The 20460-nt window shown below is 45.8% G+C and overlaps 1 protein-coding gene across 2 annotated transcripts in view; it reads right to left on the reverse strand.

Moving 5' to 3' along the window:
- Positions 1-524: 524 nt before the first annotated feature.
- Positions 525-20460, reverse strand: part of GOSR2 (golgi SNAP receptor complex member 2) — a 31356-nt gene continuing 11420 nt past the window's right edge. The window contains exons 3-6 of one of the 2 annotated variants that reach the window (XM_026658654.1): positions 19163-19271; positions 11063-11195; positions 5768-5908; positions 525-1174 (exon numbers count right to left, since the gene is read on the reverse strand). In XM_026658654.1, the coding sequence (XP_026514439.1) occupies positions 1013-1174; positions 5768-5908; positions 11063-11195; positions 19163-19271 (545 nt within the window). In that variant the 3' untranslated portion in view covers positions 525-1012. The remainder of the gene's footprint in view (positions 1175-5767; positions 5909-11062; positions 11196-19162; positions 19272-20460) is intronic. The other variant, XM_026658655.1, reaches the window with a different exon arrangement.

A 20460-nucleotide genomic window follows, 5' to 3' on the forward strand; every position in this document is an offset into this window, starting at 1 on the left:
AGGACTGGCTGTACAAGCAAAGTCTTATGGTTTTTTGAGGTTGGACCTGTCAGAGAGACGACTCGGATAAAGCACAGAACTTCTTCTACAGATACAGATCTACCGAGGTATATCCCTGCTCCCCAACTGAAGGCAAGGGGATGAGAGAGTGGTTCCTAAAAAGTGGTAGAAAGAGGAAGAAAAGTGGAGGTTAAACTAGATATTGAAAAGCTTTCTACTGAACAGTATTTCTCTGCTTCTGGGGTGCAGCACTCAGCATTCACTGGGAAAAGTCAGCCTAGGAAAGGGAAAGGCCTTTCAAAGACATGCAGGAGGTGTGGAACCAGACTCAGAAACAAGGGAGCAGTGGCAGCAGCCGCCGAGCCTGAGGCGGGAAGAGCCACGTTGGGTTAAAACTGTCGTTACCTTAAAAAAGGAACTTGGCAGCGGCGCTCGTGCCCTTCCCTGTGAGAGCTACGCCCCACCTCTGCAGAGGGGTCAGTTTCCATTTGGGGACCACTCAACTCACACTGCACCCCTCTCCATGCGTGTATGCTCTGCAGGGCAGGCCCCTGTAGGGTTTATTACTTTCCTCACAAGGCTTCTGCATGTGGAAAATAACACAGAGAGACCCCCAGCACAGGGAAGGCACATCATATTTTTCCTTACAGTTCTTATCTCCTCCATCCCCTCTCCACTCCCCCCCCCAATAAAAAAACCGAGGTTATCATAACCATTCCTAGTAGTAGAGCTGATCAGAAATATTCATTGCGCCTGGCTCCTGTGTAACTAGAGTCTGCAGTATACAGGCCACAGGCTAACCCCATTAAAGGCTGGGCTCCTATTTCCAATTATGCCATCCTCGGCCACGTTTGCTCCCCTCTGCATGGCCCATACATCCGAGTGTCACTTGGCACACACTGCAGTTTACAGAGCAGGACTAACCCAAAGGTCACAATGAACTAGGCAGTACATTTGGGGAGGGCAGTCTGTCTTCATCCAGCTGGTTCTCTCCTCTGGTTCGAATGAGAGCTCACGTCAGGTACTGGACCACAAGGAACATGATCACGCAGCTCAAGAGCATTCCGCCGATCATGAAGTATTTGTCCTGGAAAGCCCGCTTCTCAATCAGTCGCATCACTGTGTTCGATAAGCCCAGCATGTTGGCAACATCTAGGATTTTTTTGTGAGTGCCCTGAGAGTGACAAGGAGTAAAAAAAAAAAAAACGCCATTAGCTTTGTGTCCCAGCACTTCTCATACCATGTTAAGGATGTTTTAGCTCTGGAGACAGGTGCCGGCCTAATTGATCTCCACATAGGAGATGGAGCTCCCCACAAACCAACAGTTCTCACCACTCAAGAGAGAACAGGACACTTGGGAATCAACTGAGATAGAACACACACAAAAATCAAGAACAGGAGTGAGATCCAAGGTCCAGAATGAAGGATCCAGAAGGGGACACCACACTGAGGACCTCAGACAGTGTCTGCTGCTCCAAGAAGATGTTAAGGGAACCATGTCAGAGAACTTCTGGGTGGTGACCCAGATACACGATCTAACAAATACATGCAAGATTTTACAGTCAGACATGCCTCCCTCATCCAGCTCCTTCCTCCTAGACTGATGGATGGCCAACGCCAGGAGGCTGACAAGGTCTCAAGACTTGTGGGGCCATTGACAAGGTATGTAAAAATGAAAAGGTGTGTGAGAAATGCACCCAGAATCTCAATAAGAGGATCGGGAGGAGACAGAAGAGGGCCTGCAACCTGCTGCACCATGCCTGGCATGTCCCATGGACTCCCTCTTGCTGCTAAAGGGGGTTGGACTAGATGACCTCCTGAGGTCTCTTCCAACCCATATCGTCTATGATTCTAAAGGGGCAGGTGTGGGGGTATCTGAACTGCACCAGCCACACCCCCATACTCACAGCTACGTGAAGGAGCCACCAATTTAAACTCTTGGAGAGCCCTGAAACCAGGGGGGAGTAGTAACTGGCCCACTGGGGATCGTCACCATTGCATGATGGCAGTATGCTCTGCCATGCGGTGCTGGATGGGACTGAAGGGTGAGGCAATGTAAAGGGAATAAAGGGTGACAATTACTGACAATGGTGATAGCAGCTTTGGATTTGAACTGGACAGACTGAAACAGCCATCTGATAGTAACCAACCTAGTCAGGTTTGAACCGGCCACCGTTACTACTCCCCACCATCGGTGTAATAAACAGAACTGCATATTGCAACAGATACCAACGTTATCACTTGTGTACACAGCAGCACTGCTATTTGCCCAATTTGTTGAAATTAGTTTCTTCTCCCCAGCTGATGAGACCAGTAAGATTCCCCCTCCCCACCCCATGAGACTCATTAAAATTTGAGAACACTTCACTTTCAAATTCAACCTTCCATCTGCCTCTGCAGCAGCCTATAACACTTCAGCCTCTTTCAAAGAATCCTTGCTGCATCAGAAAGCAGAACCCAGAGACGTATATAGTTTTGCCTTGCTTGGAAAAAGTGAGCCCATTGGTGGTCGTTCTTGTTAGACCAGCCAGAAAAGGCTGTCGGTAGGCTAGCTGAGACTACCATGTTCCCAGGGCCACTCCTATTCATGAGTCCAACCCACTTCGTGCCATCCGCAGCACAGACAGGAAAAGGGCTGAGACCAAAACAAAAGACACTAGATATTTATGTACAGTAACTCCTCACTTAAAGTCGTCCCGGTTAACGTTGTTTCATTGCTGATCAATCAGGGAACATGCTCGTTTAAAGTTGTGCAATGCTCCCTTCTAACATCGTTTGGCAGCCGCCTGCTTTGTCCACTGCTTGCAGGAAGAGCAGCCCGTTGCAGCGAGCTGGTGGGGGCTTGGAACCAGGGTGGACCGGCAGCCCCCCATCAGATCCCCCTATCAGATCCCCGCTCCCCTAAGTTCCCTGTGCAGCAGCTGCCTGCAGTTCAGCTGTGTCCCTCCCCCACTGCCATGTGCTGCCCCTGCCCTCTGCCTTGGAGCTGCTCCCTGGAGCCTCCTGCTTGCTGTGCCGGGGGGGGAGGGAAGGAAGAGGGAGGCTAATGTCAGGGTGTCCCCCTCCCCCCTGCACCCCGCTTACCCCATCTTCCATAGAGCAGGGCTCAGGATGGAGGGAGCTTGAAACAGCTGCTGTCTAGGAAAGCTGATCTAATTAACAAGGCAGTGTACTTAAGGGAAATGTGCATCTCTCCCTCCATTCCTGCTGCCTAGCAGAGTGAGAGAGTTAACCCTTGAGGGCTCAGCCAATTGCTAGTTCATCATTTAGCAATAAGGGAAATATCCCACCCTCTGACTCCTCCACCTCAACCAAGCTTCACAATCATCATCATCGTGTACCAGTATTAAATTGTTTGTTTAAAACTTATACTGTGTGTGTGTGTGTATGTATGTGTGTGTATGTATATATAAATAAAATAAAATAATGGAGATATCCTATCTCCTAGAACTGGAAGGGACCTTGAAAGGTCATCGAGTCCAGCCCCCTGCCTTCACTAGCAGGACCAAGTACTGATTTTGCCCCAGATCCCTAAGTGGCCCCCTCAAGGATTGAACTCACAACCCTGGGTTTAGCAGGCCAATGCTCAAACCACTGAGCTATCCTCCCCTACATATATATAATACAGTCTTTTGTCTGGTGAAAAAAAATTTCCCTGGAACCTAACCCCCTCATTTACATTAATTCTTATGGGGAAATGGGATTCGCTTAACATCGTTTCGCTTAAAGTCGCATTTTTCAGGAACATAACTACAACGTTAAGTGAGGAGTTACTGTAAACTGCTCCCAAGCACTTTCACCCTTTGCAAATTTGAGATGTGGCACTTCCTCAGCTGGTAAGCACATTATGGCTAGACTTCTTCAAAGCCAGGATGGGAACTTTCAAGGTTTGGCCATGAAACCAGTCTTATTTACAAGTGTGAGTGCAAGAATTCAAGCCTAATAAAAAAAGTTTAGTACCAACACCCTTTGAGTCCTCTGGTCTGCCAGAGAAAAAGCCTAGTATAGCTAAAAGCAATGTGAGCTTTCTGAACATGTTTCTGTGTCAATATGCCTCAGTCCTGGAGAGAGCATGTCTCTCAGGGTAAGAGCTCTATCACCGTGGCTCATTCAGTTCTTGGTAGAGTGACCAGATGTCCTGATTTTATAGGGACAGTCCCGATTTTTGGGTTTTTTTCTTATATAGGCTCCTATTACCCCCCACCCGTCCCGATTTTTCACACTTGCTGTCTGGTCACTCTAGTTCTTGGTTTATCTGAGCAGAATGCCAGCAAGAGGGCCAATTCATGACAAAGTCTGATGGTGTTTTTGGTGATGTGAACACTGTTTCCTGGAAATTAGATAGACCATGAGCACTGCACAGCCATCAGATAGTAACAATTTTAGGTTCTTACTGACCTGGGCTGGACGTGACTCAGTGATGTAGAGGTGAATGGTAATTCAATAGACAGCCTGAGGCACACAGTCCCCCCAAAGGAAGCAATGTCAAAACATTTAAGAAGGCAATTAAGCAATTTTCCCCACATTTAGCTGGGACTTTTGAAAGCTGTCACAATATAACAAGTTTGTACGTGTAAAAGCTTAAAATGTTAACCAAGAAATACCATGCTGATGCCTTCTGGATTCAAATGAGACATTTGAGCGCCCCCGCTCTGCACCGGCACAGGTTCCTCTGGTCATTCACAGAATCATAGAATATCAGGGTTGGAAGGGACCTCAGGAGGTCATCTAGTCCAACCCCCTGCTCAAAGCAGGACCAATTCCCAACTAAATCATCCCAGCCAGGACTTTGTCAAGCCTGACCTTAAAAACCTCTAAGGAAGGAGATTCCACCACCTCCCTAGGTAACACATTCTCTCTCATGTCCCATGAAAGAGTTAATTCTGTATCTTTGAGCTGCTGACTGTCACATTTGAACAGAGCCTGAAACAATCTTTAAAATAAGGGCAAAATGCCCTACTGATCAAGGGACATCAAGAGATACGGCTCCTTTCAATACAGAAATTCAGACAGGGATACATGTTTACATGTGCTGGCTCTTTGAGACAGCATCTTTATCAGATATCTCAAAAAAAAAGACAATTACATTACAGCAACCTTAATATAAGTAGCTGAAAGATCTTTCCAGACATTAAGGCCTGGTCTATACTTAAAACATATACCAGCATAGGTATGTTCATTGGGGGGAGAAGGGGGGTTAAACCACCAAACATAGCTATGCCAGAATAAGTTATAATGTAGACGCACTTATATTGGCATTAAAGTGCTTTTGCTGGTATAGCTTATGTCTCTCACGGAACTGGTATAAAAGCTACACGGGCAAATAAGCTGCATCTATACTAGAAGGGTTTACTGCTGTAGCTATACCAGCAAAACTTTTCTGGTGTAGACAAGGCCTTAATCTCAGAATCCATCTATAAGGTATGCATTATTTCCCCCATTTTACAGATGGGTAGACAAGATAGAAAGAGAAAGTGACTTGATCAACGCCCCATAGTTAGTCAACAGCACAGCTTCAGAGTAGCACCCAGGGGCCTGATTCCTAGTGTCGCATCCTATCTCAAAAAGTTGTTTCAAGTTATTGTCTGTTGCTGCCTAAAACAAATGTCAAGGATTTGAACTTGCAGGTCAGTTGAAGTGCAGGACTGTTGTTGCCCGGCACTCTGAACCTGAAGTGCTGGGTTTAAACAAACCAAGGGGTGTCTATTAGGCCTGGTCACCATAAATGAAGAAACTTGGGGTCTTTTTGGTAAAAGGGATGCCCCACCTTTAGTGTCATTCTCTGGTCCCTCAGCCCATACAGGATGCTGGTCCCACTGCCAATAAGATCATCCATGCCACGATGGGCATTCTGGAGGGATTCATTAAACTGTAATGTTTCGTCGATCGGTATGGTGGTGTCAGAGTCCTGTGGGGAAATGCAGTTTCTTGGTTACCTCTCCAGCTTGCTGAGTCACGCTCCCCCTCCCCCAACCCCCTAGGCGACTGTTTGATCCAGAACGGACAGACAAAAAATGAGCAGGGTGTGGGGGGGGAAATCTTGGGGGAAGTTGTTTTGTTTTGAAGAGAATGAACTCTACAAATACGATGGCATCAACACTAGGAAATTGGTCCAGATGAGCCTAAGCTGACAATGCTTGAGGGAAGGGTTGTCCAAAGAGATCAGAGTCGGTCTAACTCTGCTCTCTGACCAAACGGGAGCAGAATCAGGCTAAAGCTGGGTGCTTTCGAAACCTCCACTTTAAGGCCACGTAGAGTAGGGCACTACAATAAGGAGCAGTGAATTTACCACTAAGAGCAGAAAGGGGATTTACGAGGGAGTCATTTGATCATGGTCTGTAAGTATCCATGTGGGGAAGATTTCTGATAGCAGAGGGCTCTTTAAAAATAACAAAGACATAAGATGTAATGGCTGAAAACTGAAGCTGACATTCAGTCTAGAACAGGGGTGGGCAAACTATGGCCCGCGGGCCGCATCTGGCCCGCCAGCCATCTTAATCTGGTCCTCGAGCTCCTGCTGGAGAGTGGAGTCTGGGGCTTGCCCCACTCCGACGCTTCAGCCGGGGAGCAGGGTCAGGGACTGCTCAGAGCAACTCCACACACTGCCCCTGCCCCAAGCACCGCCCCCGCAGCTCCCATTGGCCGGGAACCACAGCCAATGGGAGCTGCGAGGGAGGCGCCTGTAGACCTGGCAGCGCATAGCAAAGCTGCCTGGCCACACCTCCGCATAGGAGCTGGAGGGGGGACATGCTGTTGCTTCCAGGAGCTGCTTAAGGTAAGCACCGTCCAGAGCCTGCACCCCTGAGCCACCCCCTGTGCCCCACCCCCCTACCCCAGGCCTGATCCCCCTCCCACCCTCCGAACCCCACAGTCCCAGCCCATAGCACCCTCCTGCACACCCCAAACCCCTCCTCCCCAGCCCCACCCCAGAGCCTACACCCCCAGCCGGAGCCCTCACCACCCCCAACCCCCTCCTGCACTCTGAACTCCTCATTTCTGGCCCCACCCCAGAGCCCGCACCCCCAGCCAGAGCCCTCACCCCCTCCCACACCCCAACCCCAATTTCATGAGCATTCATGGTCCGCCATACAATTTCTGTACCCAGATGTGGCCCTTGGGCCAAAAGGTTTGTCTACCCTGGTCTAGAACAAAGGCACACATTTTTAACAGCAACGACAATTAACCATTGGAACACACTGCTCTAGGACTCATCGATTAAGTCTGAGCTAGAACATCTCTTTTAGCAAGAAACATCCAACCAGAAAGTTCTGGGCTTGACACAAGAATAACTTGGTGAAATTCTAGGGCCTGTTGTGGGAAAGGTCAGAGTAGGTGATCACAACGGTTCCTTCTGACCCTTAAAAAATATATTAAAAAAAAAAAAAAATCTATGAATCCTATCTTCTCTGGACATAGGGCAGATTAAAAACAAGCCAGGCAATAGGCAGTGAGCCATGATAGAGATCATGACTCCCATCCTCTTTTATAAACAGTATCCCTTGTGGCACAGTAAAAAGTGGGAATGGGAAGACTGTTCCAGCTGCTTCCTTGTACTCTGACTGGCCACAGTATCACCCCTTTTTACTCTAATGGGAAGTGTAACATGTGAGAATTAAATAATAACATGGACCCCTGAGAATGCCATATGACTCTATTGTGTAGGCTTGTGGCATCGCACTTGTCCAGAGCAGACTCTGATGATTATCACAGTGATACATTGAGGGTGCTTTAAACATGTTTATCATCTGACCACACCTTTCTTCTGGCTATTAAAAAAAACAAAACAACCACCACCAGAAAAAGGGGGTTTAATTTCAGCTGAGGTTCCCTTCAGTCAATGGAGAAGGAGTTCAAAATATTTGAAGAGCAGGGCCGTTGACTAGCAAAGGCATCCCTTATACCAAGGTTTTATTAGACACTGGACTTCAATGAAGTGTTCATGGCTTTGAAGAAAGAGTCCAACTGCAAATCGCTCAGTGATCAGTCTCATGGATTGTCATTATCCCATGAGTCCATGATACTTCAGAGCAAAATGACCTCAATTTCCAATGCAAGAAATTTTTCAGGCCACCTTTATACATCGCAAATCACCAAGAAGAGGGCATAAGCCTAATTTTTTCTTCTTTCATTAGGACAACAGCATAATGCTAATACTATAAAATCATGTAAAAGCAGCAAAGAGTCCTGTGGCACCTTATAGACTAACAGACGTATCGGAGCATGAGCTTTCATGGGTCAATACCCACTTTGTTGGATGCATGTAGTGAAATTTCCAGAGTGGAAATTTCCACTACATGCATCCGACGAAGTGGGTATTCACTCACGAAAGCTCATGCTCCGATACGTCTGTTAGTCTATAAGGTGCCACAGGACTCTTTGCTGCTTTTACAGATCCAGACTAACACGGCTACCCCTTTGATATAAAATCATGTTATTTCTACAGGATGGTGCAGTAGAAGCTTTAACATAAAGATGAAATTTAAATATCTGTGAATCAAACAATATTATAGTTTTCAAGAGTCCCATTTTCCATCCTAAAGAGCTTGATTCAGTTTGGTTATATACTTATCTCACACATTTTTGCTTAACACAACTGCATAAGATACTATGGGTAACAGAAAAATGCAGAATTATGTAGATCATAAGCTCTCAAATGTTCAGGGACTTTAGAGTCCCAAAGGGTAAGTGCTGTGGCAGCAGCTGAAGTAAGAATTTTATCTACCGTATTTGTGAATTAAAGGGACAGGCCAGAGCTTTAAAAGTGACACCTTGAATTTTGTTTTTTAAAATTTGTTGTTAAAAGTCTCACTGAACATGTAACTGAAAAAGTTTAGAGGAAAATAATCTCTCCATATTCCAGTTTACATTTTGCATCTGACAGCCCTTTGTACAGACAGTGTTAGTGTTACTCTTTGTCAGTTTCCTCGTCTGCGGATTTTTCACAAAACCAGGGAGAGAAAAATCAATGTTAGGAAAATGCAATTATAACGATACAAGAATTTGCAGGGGAACTCAATGGAAGTCATAGCACCCAAAACTGTAACTTTTAAAAACAGACTACCTTACAGGTTGGCATTCTTCAATGGGACAACCATCGATAACTTTGGGGTGGCCAATCAAAAAGCTAAATCCTCGAGAGGTGCATTTACATTGGCCTTGGCACAACTGTGATGAAAATTTAACGGCTCAGGCCTAGTTTTTGCTTGACCTCCCTTTACAATAGTGAATGAGGACAAGAAAATCAATGGTATTTTATTTGTCTGAAAAAAGTTACTGGCCCTGGGCTAGAAGGAGCAGAAAACTGGAAGCTTGATCTAACTATGTTGCTCAGAGCAGAATTTCTCTGTGTGTTCACATGGTGGTAGATTCTCACCATGTAGCAGCTAAGAACTAAACTGTATTTAACGTTTAAAAGCAGCATTTGAGACTCTAAAGGGCAGCTGCCATCTTGCAAGAAAGTTATGCTTACGGCAGAGGGAGGTAGGGGACCCCAGAGTCAAACTTAAGCCTGTTTCCACCTAATTCTTGTTTGAATCAGAAAAGCTTCTGCACTAGAGGCTCTTCCAACTGCACAATCTTACCCCAGACAGATGAGAAATAACTGGCAGTCCCTGGCACTGAGGTGAGTAAAATGCTGTTAAATGATACCACTTTCCAAGGATACTGTGGCTCAAATGCTGTTCTTAAAGGACATTTCAAAGCCTGTCTGGGTGGCTGTTGTGGAGTGCTTACGTAAACTCTCATATTCCTGAACCGGAAATAACCTGTACATTTTTAACAGGGAGGGAACAATTTACCAAGGTTTATGGTGGGTTCTCCATCACTGGAAACTGTTAAATGAAGATTGGATGATTTTCTAAACGATTTGCTCTAGTTCAAACAGGAATTATTTGGGGAAAGCTCTCTGGCTCATGTTATGCAAGAGGCCAGGTTAGATCACAGTGATCTATGAATCCCCACTACAAAAAGCACAACAGGGGTGCTTCTTTCTAGAGGAACAACAAGGAGTCTGGTGGCACCTTAAAGACTAACAGATTTATTTGGGCATAAGCTTTCGTGGGTAAAAACCTCACTTCTTTGTGCTTGCCATTTAACACTTTTGGCTTTGCTTTTAAAATATTGCCCTACATCCAAACCCAGTGTTTTCCTTTTCTATCTTCACAAACATTTGTGTCATCTCACAGCAGACACTTTATGGCAGGGGTGGGCAAACTTTTTGGCTCAAGGGCCACATCTGGGAATAAAAATTGTATGGCAGGCCACGAATGCTCACAAAATTGGGGTTAGGGTGCGGGAGGGGGTGCAGGCTCCGGTTGGGGGTGTGGGCTCCGGGATGGGTTCAGAAATGAGGAGTTCAGGGTGCGGAGGGGGCTCTGGGCTGGGGACTGCAGTGCAGGGGTGTGTGTGTGTGAGGGCTCTGGCTGGGGGTGCGGGCTCTGGGGTGGGGCTGGGGATGAGGGATTTGGGGTGCAGGAGGATGCTCCGGGCTGGGATCGAGGGGTTTGGAGGGCGGGAGGGGGATCAGGGCTGGGGTAGGGGGTTGGGGCGCGGGGAAAGGCTCAGGGGTGCAGGCTCCGGGTGGCACTTACCTCAAGCAGCTCCCAGAAGCAGTGGCATGTCCCTTCTCCAGCTCATACGTGGAGGCGCAGCCAGATGGCTCTGCACGCTGTCCCATCCGCAGGCACCACCCCTGCAGCTCCCATTTGCTGTGGTTCCCGGGCAATGGGAGCTGCGGGGGCGACACTTGGGGTGGGGGCAGCGTGCAGAGCGGAGCCCCCTGGCTGCCCCTACGTGTAGGAGCCAGAGGGGGGCCATGCCGCTGCTTCTGGAAGCTGCATGGAACGGCCCCCGACCCTGCTCCTCGGCTGAAGCGGGGCAAGCCCCATACCCCGCTCCCCAGAGGGAGATCGGGGGCCGGATTAAAACGGCCCGCGGACCATAGTTTGCCCATGCCTGCTTTATGGTCTAATCCTATATCCTCCACTCCATCTCCTCCCCAAACCTTGATATAAAGGAGGCTTAATGTTTGGCTGCCCCCGGTTCTAGAGCAAGGGATATTTACATTAGCAGTGAAAGTGCGTGCCAGGAGCTCCTCTCGCTGTTTCTCCTGCTGCTCCCGATTGTAACGGCGATGCTGGAAGTTCCTCAGTGCTGACTGCAGGTGCTGGACATCATATTTCAGCTGGTCAACTCGGCTGGAAAGAATCAATGAGAGGAAGACAATAACCCCAAGGAAAATTCACTGACAAAAAACATTGTTAATGCAGAGTAAAAGTTACCCAGAGGTGTCTCATGCCCTTCCAGAATATCAAATTCAGCAAACATGGGAAAACCAAGAAATACAGTCTGCTTAAGTTACACACCCACACAACCTACACTCTGCCCTCTTAGAACAATGCTTCAATATGCTCATAACACATACTTGCACGCTGCCTTTGCACTGTATTAAACAGGAGCTGCCTACACCTGCTCTACACACTGCTAAATTTTATACTTCCAACCCTTTTACAATCTCTTCATTTTTATGCGCATGACGCCATCTAACACGATACTTTCACTTGCCTTTCATTAAAACTATAGACTGCACTCATCTCCCATCTAACTGCTGACAATCTCAATAGCAAGACCACCCCTTGCCCTGCTACTGACACCCATAAGAACGGCCATACTGGGTCAGACCAAATTTAGCCCAGTATCCTGTCTTCTGACCAAGTGATCCATCCCCCATCGCCCATTCCCAGCTTCTGGCAAACAGAGGCTAGGGACACCATCCCTGCCCACCCTGGCTAATAGCCATTGATGGACCTGTACTCCATGAATTTATCTAGTTCTTTTTTGAACCCTGTTATAGTCTTGGCCTTCACAACATCCTCTGGCAAAGAGTTCCACAGGTTGACTGTGCATTGTGTGAAGAAATGTTTTAAACCTGCTGCCTATTAATTTCATTTGGCGACCACTAATTCTTGTGTTAGGAGACGGAGTAAATAACACTTCCTTATTTAATTTCTCCACACCAGTCATGAGTTTATAGACCTCTATCCTATCCCCCCTTAGTTGTCTCTTTTCCAAGCTGAAAAGTCCCAGTCCTATTAATTTCTCCTCATACGGAAACTGTTCCATACCCCTAATAATTTTTGTTGCTCTTTTCTGAACCTTTTCCAATTCCAATATATCTTTTTTGAGATGGGGCAACCACATCTGCATGCAGTATTCAAGATGTGAGCGTATCATGGATTTATATAGAGGCAATATGATATCATCATCTATCCCTTTCTAAGTCCTTATAACGCTTCTGTTGTCCACCCACGTTACGGTACCCTTCTTTCAGCTGAGAGAACAGGACCTGTTTTGGGAGGCGATGATCTGGCATCCGGACGTGACCAGTCCAGCGGAATTGCTGACGGATGATCATTGCCTCGATACTGGTGGTCTTTGCCTCTTCCAGGACACTAATCTTGGTGCGCCTGTCTTCCCATTTGATCTTCAGAATCTTACAAAGGCAGCGTTGATGGTGCCTCTCAAGGACTTTCAAGTGGTGTCTATAGGTTGTCCAAGTTTCGGACCCATACAACAGTGTTGGGAGAATAACGTCTTGATAAACAAGAAGCTTGGTGTTTGTTCAAATGTCGTGATCTTCAAAAACCCTGGGCCGTAAACAAGAAAAAACTACACTGGCATAGCTCAGGCGATGATGAATTTCTGCATCAATATCTGCCTTGGATGAAAGATGACTTCCAAGGTAGAGGAAATGATTGACATTCTCCAATGCCACTATATTGATTTTGATAAATGGGGCATGTAATACCTCATTTGGAGAGGGCTGATAGAGCACTTTAGTCTTCTTGATATTAAGAGTGAGACCAAGACATGCCTAAGCATCTGCAAACACATTCAAGATAGTTTGAAGATCTTTCTCAGAGTGGGCAAAGATTGCGTTGTCATGAGCAGACTGAAGTTCCACAGTAGATGTTGTGAAGATCTTACTCTTGGCTTTCAGCCTGCTAAGACTGAACAGCTTTCCGTCCATTCTGTAAATGATTTCAACGCCAGCTGTAAACTTCCCAGCAACTAGGTAAAGAACGACGGCAATAAAAACCGCAAACATGGTTGGAGCCATGATACAGCCCTGTTTGACTCCTGTTTGTACTTTGAAAGGTTCACTCTGGGAGCCAGTGCTGCTCAGAACAGTCGCTTTCATGTTACGAAGCAATTTTAGGACATGGATGTATTTATCAGACCATCCAATCGTAGAGAGTACAGTCCAGAGGACACGGCAATTCACTGAATCAAAGGCTTTAGTTAGATTAGGGGTCACAACCTTTCAGAAGTGGTGGGCCGAATCTTCATTTATTCACTTTCGCGTGCCAGTAATACATTTTAACGTTTTTAGAAGGTCTCTTTCTATAAGTCTATAATATATAACTAAACTATTGTTGTATGTAAAGTAAATAAGGTTTTTAAAATGTTTAACAAGCTTCATTTAAAATTAAATTAAAATGCAGAGCCCCCCGGACCGGTGGCCAGGACCCAGGCAGTGAGAGTACCATTGAAAATCAGCTCGCGTGCCGTCTTCAGCACGCATGCCATAAGTTGCCTACCCCTGAGTTAGATCAATAAAAGCCATGTATAGTGGTTGGTTTTGCTCCCAACACTTTTCTTGCAGCTGCCGTGCTGTGAAAATCATATCCACAGTTCCACGACATGGTTGGAAACCATGTGTCACTCCGGTAAAATTTCTTCTGACGGGGCAGAAGGCAAGTTGCAAGGATCCGTGCCAGAACTTTGCCTCCAATGGCTAGGAGGGAGATACCACGATCATTTCCACAATCCACTTTATCCCCTTTCTTGAAGAGGGTGACAATCAGGGCATCCCTCATTTCACTGGGTATCTCCTCCTTTATCCAGATTTTAAGGATAAGCAGGTAAAGCTGCCGAATTAGCTCTGGTCCACTGTCTTTAAAGATTTCAGTGGGGATCCCATCTAGACCTGCTGCCTTACTGTTCTTCATCTGCTTGGTGACACTGTGTACCTCATACAAATTAGGAGGGTCTCCAAGCTCATCCCTAAATGGTCGTTGAGGGATTTGCTCAAGGACTTCATCTGCAACCTTAGAATTACTGTTAAGGAGATCTTAAAAATGTTCTTTCCAGCGAGAATTGATGGCTTCGTTGTCCTTCAGAAGTGTGGTTCCATCCTTAGAGCAAAGAGGATTCATACCATGGCAAATTGGCCCATAAACAGCCTTGGTGGCACTAAAGAAACCACATGTATTGTGGATGTCCGCGAGATGTTGGAGTTCTTGCTCTTTCTCAGTCCACCATTTGTTCTTGAGTTGTTCCGTCTCCATGGATCACCACCGTATAGTGGTGGAGAGGCTTGCGTGTCTCAATGACCCCGAGAGCGATGTTGCCTGGAGTCATGTACTCCCTTAGGGTCACCCATGGCAGAACAGTCAAGGGCGAGGTTCCAGACAAAGTGTGATCCAAGAAGTCCCTAACGGCAGAGCAGACGGAGGATAACTGCACAATGGAGGTGAAACTGTTGTGTAATGTTACAACGGCTGTGAAGGTGAATGAAGGCTGCAGCAAACAGAGGATCTCCAATCGTCATGGTGCCCGTGCCATTGGTTTCAAGTCCTCTATCTGTCAAGGGCAGTGTGGTGACTGTTGTGCACCAGTCTCCCCACTTTAAAAGAAGTCCCGCACAGGCATCTTCCAGTTTTTGGAAAAAATAACATTGCACAAGTCAAAAGTCCGAGGGCAATCGGCGAGTGGAGACGGGAACAGGACAGTGAAATCCGGAAGTTCCTAGTTACAGACCGACACACACGCAGTGGGTGTGTGATACAGTCGTCTTGCTCGAGGATTGAGGCGGGTCGAGCATCTCGGCAGCTGTACCCGTGACTGAACAGTCCTTTTTAGGATCCACCCTGCTCAGCCTACATGGGAAGGGGTTAGAAAAGGTACCCTAAAAATAGTCTTGCCTCTGTTTTTCCTCGCTGGATAGCCGCATCCAGCAGCATCATCACCTCAGTAGTCGAAAATGTAAGAAACTTTTCAACTTTGAAACTTGGAACGTATGTACCCTGATGGACAACTCAAACAGCAACCGACCAGAGCAACGTACAGCCATTATTGCTCGTGAATTGAGTCGGTTTAACATTGATATTGCTGCTTTGTCCGAAACTAGAAGAGCTGATGAAGGACAGGTGAGGGAGGAGAAAGGAGAATACACCTATTTCTGGAAGGGAAAATCTATAGAAGAACCCCGATTGCATGGAGTGGGCTTTGCTATAAAGAACAAGCTCGTAAGGTGTCTCTCCGAGGTACCAGTTGGCATCAATGAGCGGTTTATGACACTCAGATTGAGGCTCACCAAAAGTCAACAGGCAACTATTGTGAGCGCCTATGCACCAACACTGGATGCTGATGAGAATGTAAAGGAAGATTTTTATTCTCAGTTGGAAACCATTTTATCGGAGACCCCTACAGAAGACAAGATCATCCTTCTGGGAGATTTCAATGCACGTGTGGGACAAGACCCAGACCTGTGGAAGGGAACAATCGGGAAAGAAGGAGTTGGCAAAAGCAATTCAAATGGAATTCTGCTCCTGACCAAGTGTGCTGAACCTGAACTTATTATTACGAACACTCTCTTCCGACAAAAGGAAAAGTTCAAAACATCTTGGAAACACCCACCGTCAAAGCCCTGGCATCTCCTCGACTACGTTATAGTTTGTGCCCGAGATCATAGTGACGTACTTCTCACAAGAGCAATGACAAGTGCTGATGACTGTTGGACTGATCCTCAGTTGTGCAGCAAACAGAGAAGTGATTTAGACATGGTCAGTGGCAAAATCAGAAGTAGACCCCTGAACTGTCTCAGGCATGCTCCCTGACTAGACTGACTTCAAACTAGCATTTAAAACCAAAAATCTATCTGAAATTAGAAGGTAGGAATTGAACAGTTTTTCTTGTTTACTTCTCGGCCCATGACCCCAGATGCATCATTGGACTATAAGGTGGATAGAAAGCTGGCTAGATCGTCAGGTTCAACGGGTAGTGATCAATGGCTCCATGTCTAGTTGGCAGCCGGTTTCAAGTGGAGTGCCCCAAGGGTCGGTCCTGGGGCCGGTTTTGTTCAATATCTTCATTAATGATCTGGAGGATGGCGTGGACTGCACTCTCAGCAAGTTTGCAGATGACACTAAACTGGGAGGAGTGGTAGATACACTGGAGGGTAGGGATAGGATACAGAGGGACCTAGACAAATTAGAGGACTGGGCCAAAAGAAACCTGATGAGGTTCAACAAGGACAAGTGCAGAGTCCTGCACTTAGGACGGAAGAATCCCATGCACTGTTACAGACTAGGGACCGAATGGCTAGGAAGCAATTCTGCAGAAAAGGACCTAGGGGTTACAGTGGGCGAGAAGCTGGATATGAGTCAACAGTGTGCCCTTGTAGCCAAGAAGGCTAACGGCATTTTGGGCTGTATAAGTAGGGGCATTGCCAGCAGATCGAGGGACGTGATCATTCCCCTCTATTCGACATTGGTGAGGCCTCATTTGGAGTACTGTGTCCAGTTTTGGGCCCCACACTACAAGAAGGATGTGGAAAAATTGGAAAGAGTCCAGCGGAGGGCAACAAAAATGATTAGGGGTCTGGAGCACATGACTTATGAGGAGAGGCTGAGGGAACTGGGATTGTTTAGTCTGCAGAAGAGAAGAATGAGGGGGGATTTGATAGCTGCTTTCAACTACCTGAAAGGGGGTTCCAAAGAGGATGGATCTAGACTGTTCTCAGTGGTACCTGATGACAGAACAAGGAGTAATGGTCTCAAGTTGCATTTGGGGAGGTTTAGGTTGGATATTAGGAAAAACTTTTTCACTAGGAGGGTGGTGAAGCACTGGAATAGGTTACCTAGGGAGGTGGTGGAATCTCCTTCCTTAGAGGTTTTTAAGGTCAGGCTTGACAAAGCCCTGGCTGGGATGCTTTAGTTGGGAATTGGTCCTGCTTTGAGCAGGGGGTTGGACTAGATGACCTCCTGAGGTCCCTTCCAACCCTGATATTCTATGATTCCACAATTAGTGAAATGGAACAGGGTTCTGAAAATGCCTAACTTTTATTAAAGCCCTCTCCCTAAGGCTAGGATTTTCAAAGTTCCCTACAGGTTGAAGAGCAGCACTGGAGTGAAGTATGAGGCAAGGTTTATAGAACATAAATTTTCTGACTAGAATCAGACATGAAATATGCTTCTCATTACCATTATACGAGCAGAAAATTAAGAACAAGAGTAACTCTTTCAAATTAAAAACTTGAGAGACCACAAATCATAGCAAAGCCACCAAATCAACTGGGTAAGAACAGAGGCCTCTGAATTGGAGGAGAATTTCTTACAGAAGTCTTCCACATTTAGGTTATATCTCAGAAAAATACTGATCTCAGGGTTACAGTAAGAGGGAGGTTAACAACCAGCCTGTTTTGAAACATACCATTTGGACAGCATTCTGAAGAAGGTGCCTCCCGTAAGACCATTTGTTGCATGACTCTTAAGGAGTGAGGAGAAAGATTTAAGTGGGGAAAAAAGTATCTCTTTCATATCAGCACAGACCTAAAGGCAGGAGCCAGAAGTGTTCCTGACCATTTATAAACTCACCTAAATTTTAAGACATATGGATAGCACACTTTTCAAATCTGTCTGCCTACAATGAGGCAGCCAGCCAAACTAGCACATAACTCGCATTATGGTGTCTAAAACAAGTGTTTGGGACCTAATGCCAATATGACCAACAATTTTGGTGCCTAAGTTTGAAAACTGGGCAATAAAGTAATATGAATTCGAAGCGTTAAGTCATTCTCTTCCCCAACCCCACAAAGGTCATTTAAATCTCTCATGGAAGAACACAGATCTTTTTAAGCATGACAGGATTGTGGAGTACAGAAACAGAACAGAGACAGGAGTCCTAGGTTCTATCGCTGTCTTTGATACCAACTTGGTGTATGGCCTTGGGCAAGTCGCTTCACCTCTATACCTAATTTCCACCATCTATAAGATAGAGATCATCTGCGAAATCCCGGTCTTCAAGGGATGAGAAGGGTGTCCATCTGATGCCTCTTGGCATATCTTCTGTTGTACACCACATTACCCAGTTGATGGCAATGTTGAAGAGGATTGCAGACATGACACACCCTGATGTACTCCTGTTTTGACTTCAAAACTGTGATCACCACTGCATGTAAAGTTGGAATAGAAGCTTTAGATGATGTTGATTATACAGAGAGGGATTCCATATGCCTGCAGAATGCACTATAGGCTAGTCCTGTGAATGCTGTCAAAAGCTTATCACATACCCAACATCATATACAAGAAAAAACAACCCGACAACACATTCAGCCAGCAAATCGGGCTGAAAATCAAGCGTGCCTCACCATCACCAGTACAGATAGAGGATCACGTTCTCATCAATGCAGAAACATTCACATACTTGGGCAGCAGCAGCAGCCAGGATGATGGAACAAGCCAGGACATCAGAAACAGAATCAATAAAGCCAGGAACATCTTTAGGAGCTTAAATGCAGTCTGGAAATGATCAAAATACAACACCAAAACCAAACTCAAGATTTATCAGAACTGACTACTTTCAACACTACTTTGTAGTGCAGAATATTGGGGAATGACAAAATATGACATGTCCAAACTGTCTTCATTCCATACAACCTGCCTCAGAAAAATCCTCCGTATCTTTTGGCTCAGAACAATCTCAAACCAAGACCATTCACACAGTGCAGTCAAGTAGATATGAGCATCATCGTTACCAGAAGGCATTGGAGATGGATTAGCCATGTGCTTTGGATGGAAACTGATTCCATCACCAGAACAGCAATCAGATGGACACCTGAAGGCAAGTGAAAATGAGGCCGCCTAAAAACAACATGGCGACGAGCTGTAGAAGCTGAGCTGAAAAACCTGGGGCACAGCTGGTGAACCATTGAAAGGCTTGCCAGAAACAGACAGGAGTGGGCGAGCTTCGTTGCTGCCCTAAATGCCAGAGGCATAATGGGTACTATAACTATATGACAGAGATAAGGAGGCTCAATATTGCAAAGTTGAGATCCTCTGCTGAAAGGTGCTATGGAAGGCAAAGGAAAGCGCGCACTTACAGTTTGGCATTCTGCCGTTTGTTGGCAGGTTCTTTGCTGGACAGGATCTCCAGGCGTTCCAGGTTGCTGAATATCCTGTCTATTCTTGCCTGAATCTCATTTTCTACCACTGTAAGAAAAAAAGAGGAAACAAGTTGTTGGAAGAGACTAAATATACAATGCACTGTCTTAAGGAACTGGAGACACATGAGTCCAGATTTTGAAAGATATTTAGGGGCCTAACTCCCTAACCCTAACTCATTGAAAACAATGAGAGCTAGACATCTAGATACCTTTAAAAATCTGGTCCATTGTATACTACAGCCTCAAAATATCTGAAATTAAACAGACAGAGCACACTAAGACAAAGAAAATGAGCCTGCATGTTCGGCTCAGTGAACCCTGTGTCAATTGTTCAATAAAATGTGCACTTCTGTGGCACTTCCCACCCAAGGATCTCAAAGACTCAGACCATTCCTGGAAGATAGGTTAATTAACCTAATATCTCATTTTACAAAAGCAGAAATGGAGGCTCAGAGGGAGATCTGCCTAAGAGTATACAGAGAGAACGGAGAATAAGACCCAGATCTCTCAGCTTCCAGACCTGCTCTTCAGCCAAAAGACCAGAATTCCTCAAGTTCACAAGAATGTGTGCTGTATGCCTCACTGGATTTATGGAGCAGTGTATTTACTGTTTTACAAATAGAAAAATCCTGGCCCCACATCCATCTAATTTAATTATATAATTACTGGTGTAATGATGATACTACTATCATTTAAAAAAGTAGCAACAAACCCTGGATTTTTCCCCTCCTCCACAAACTTGGAACAGATTACATTCTGAAAAGCAAACAAGACCTGAATTTGCGTAACTTCTCCTGAGAACAAGTTCTCAAGTACAAGTTTGTATGTTTGTGCATGCTCACCTGCAGAGGCAGAAATCGACTCTATACATTTATTTTTGAAATGTGTAACACCAGTGTAATAGTCAGGAAATTCACCTCCATCATCAAGATGCAAGAGAAGGTTTTTGGCAGCTAAGTTTACAGTTTATAAGGCCAGATGGGACATATGTGATCATCTAGCCTGACCTCTTGTATAACACAGGTCATAGGACTTCCCTGAATTAATTCCTTAAATTGAGACTACTAGGGAGAAGGCTTAGGTCCAGGGCTTCTGTGGTAGATCTCTCTGAAATGCTTCCAATTTCACATGTGGGTTCAGCTAGGCAAAGGGAATATCAGATCTCAATGCGTGATTGAGACGATGGTGTAGAGAAAAGGGGTTTCAATTTCTTAGGCAGAGGATGCTTCTGGGGA

The sequence above is a fragment of the Terrapene carolina genome, unplaced genomic scaffold, assembly GCF_002925995.2.
Source record: "Terrapene carolina triunguis isolate 2854851 unplaced genomic scaffold, T_m_triunguis-2.0 Scaffold495, whole genome shotgun sequence".
Lineage (NCBI taxonomy): Eukaryota > Metazoa > Chordata > Testudines > Emydidae > Terrapene > Terrapene triunguis.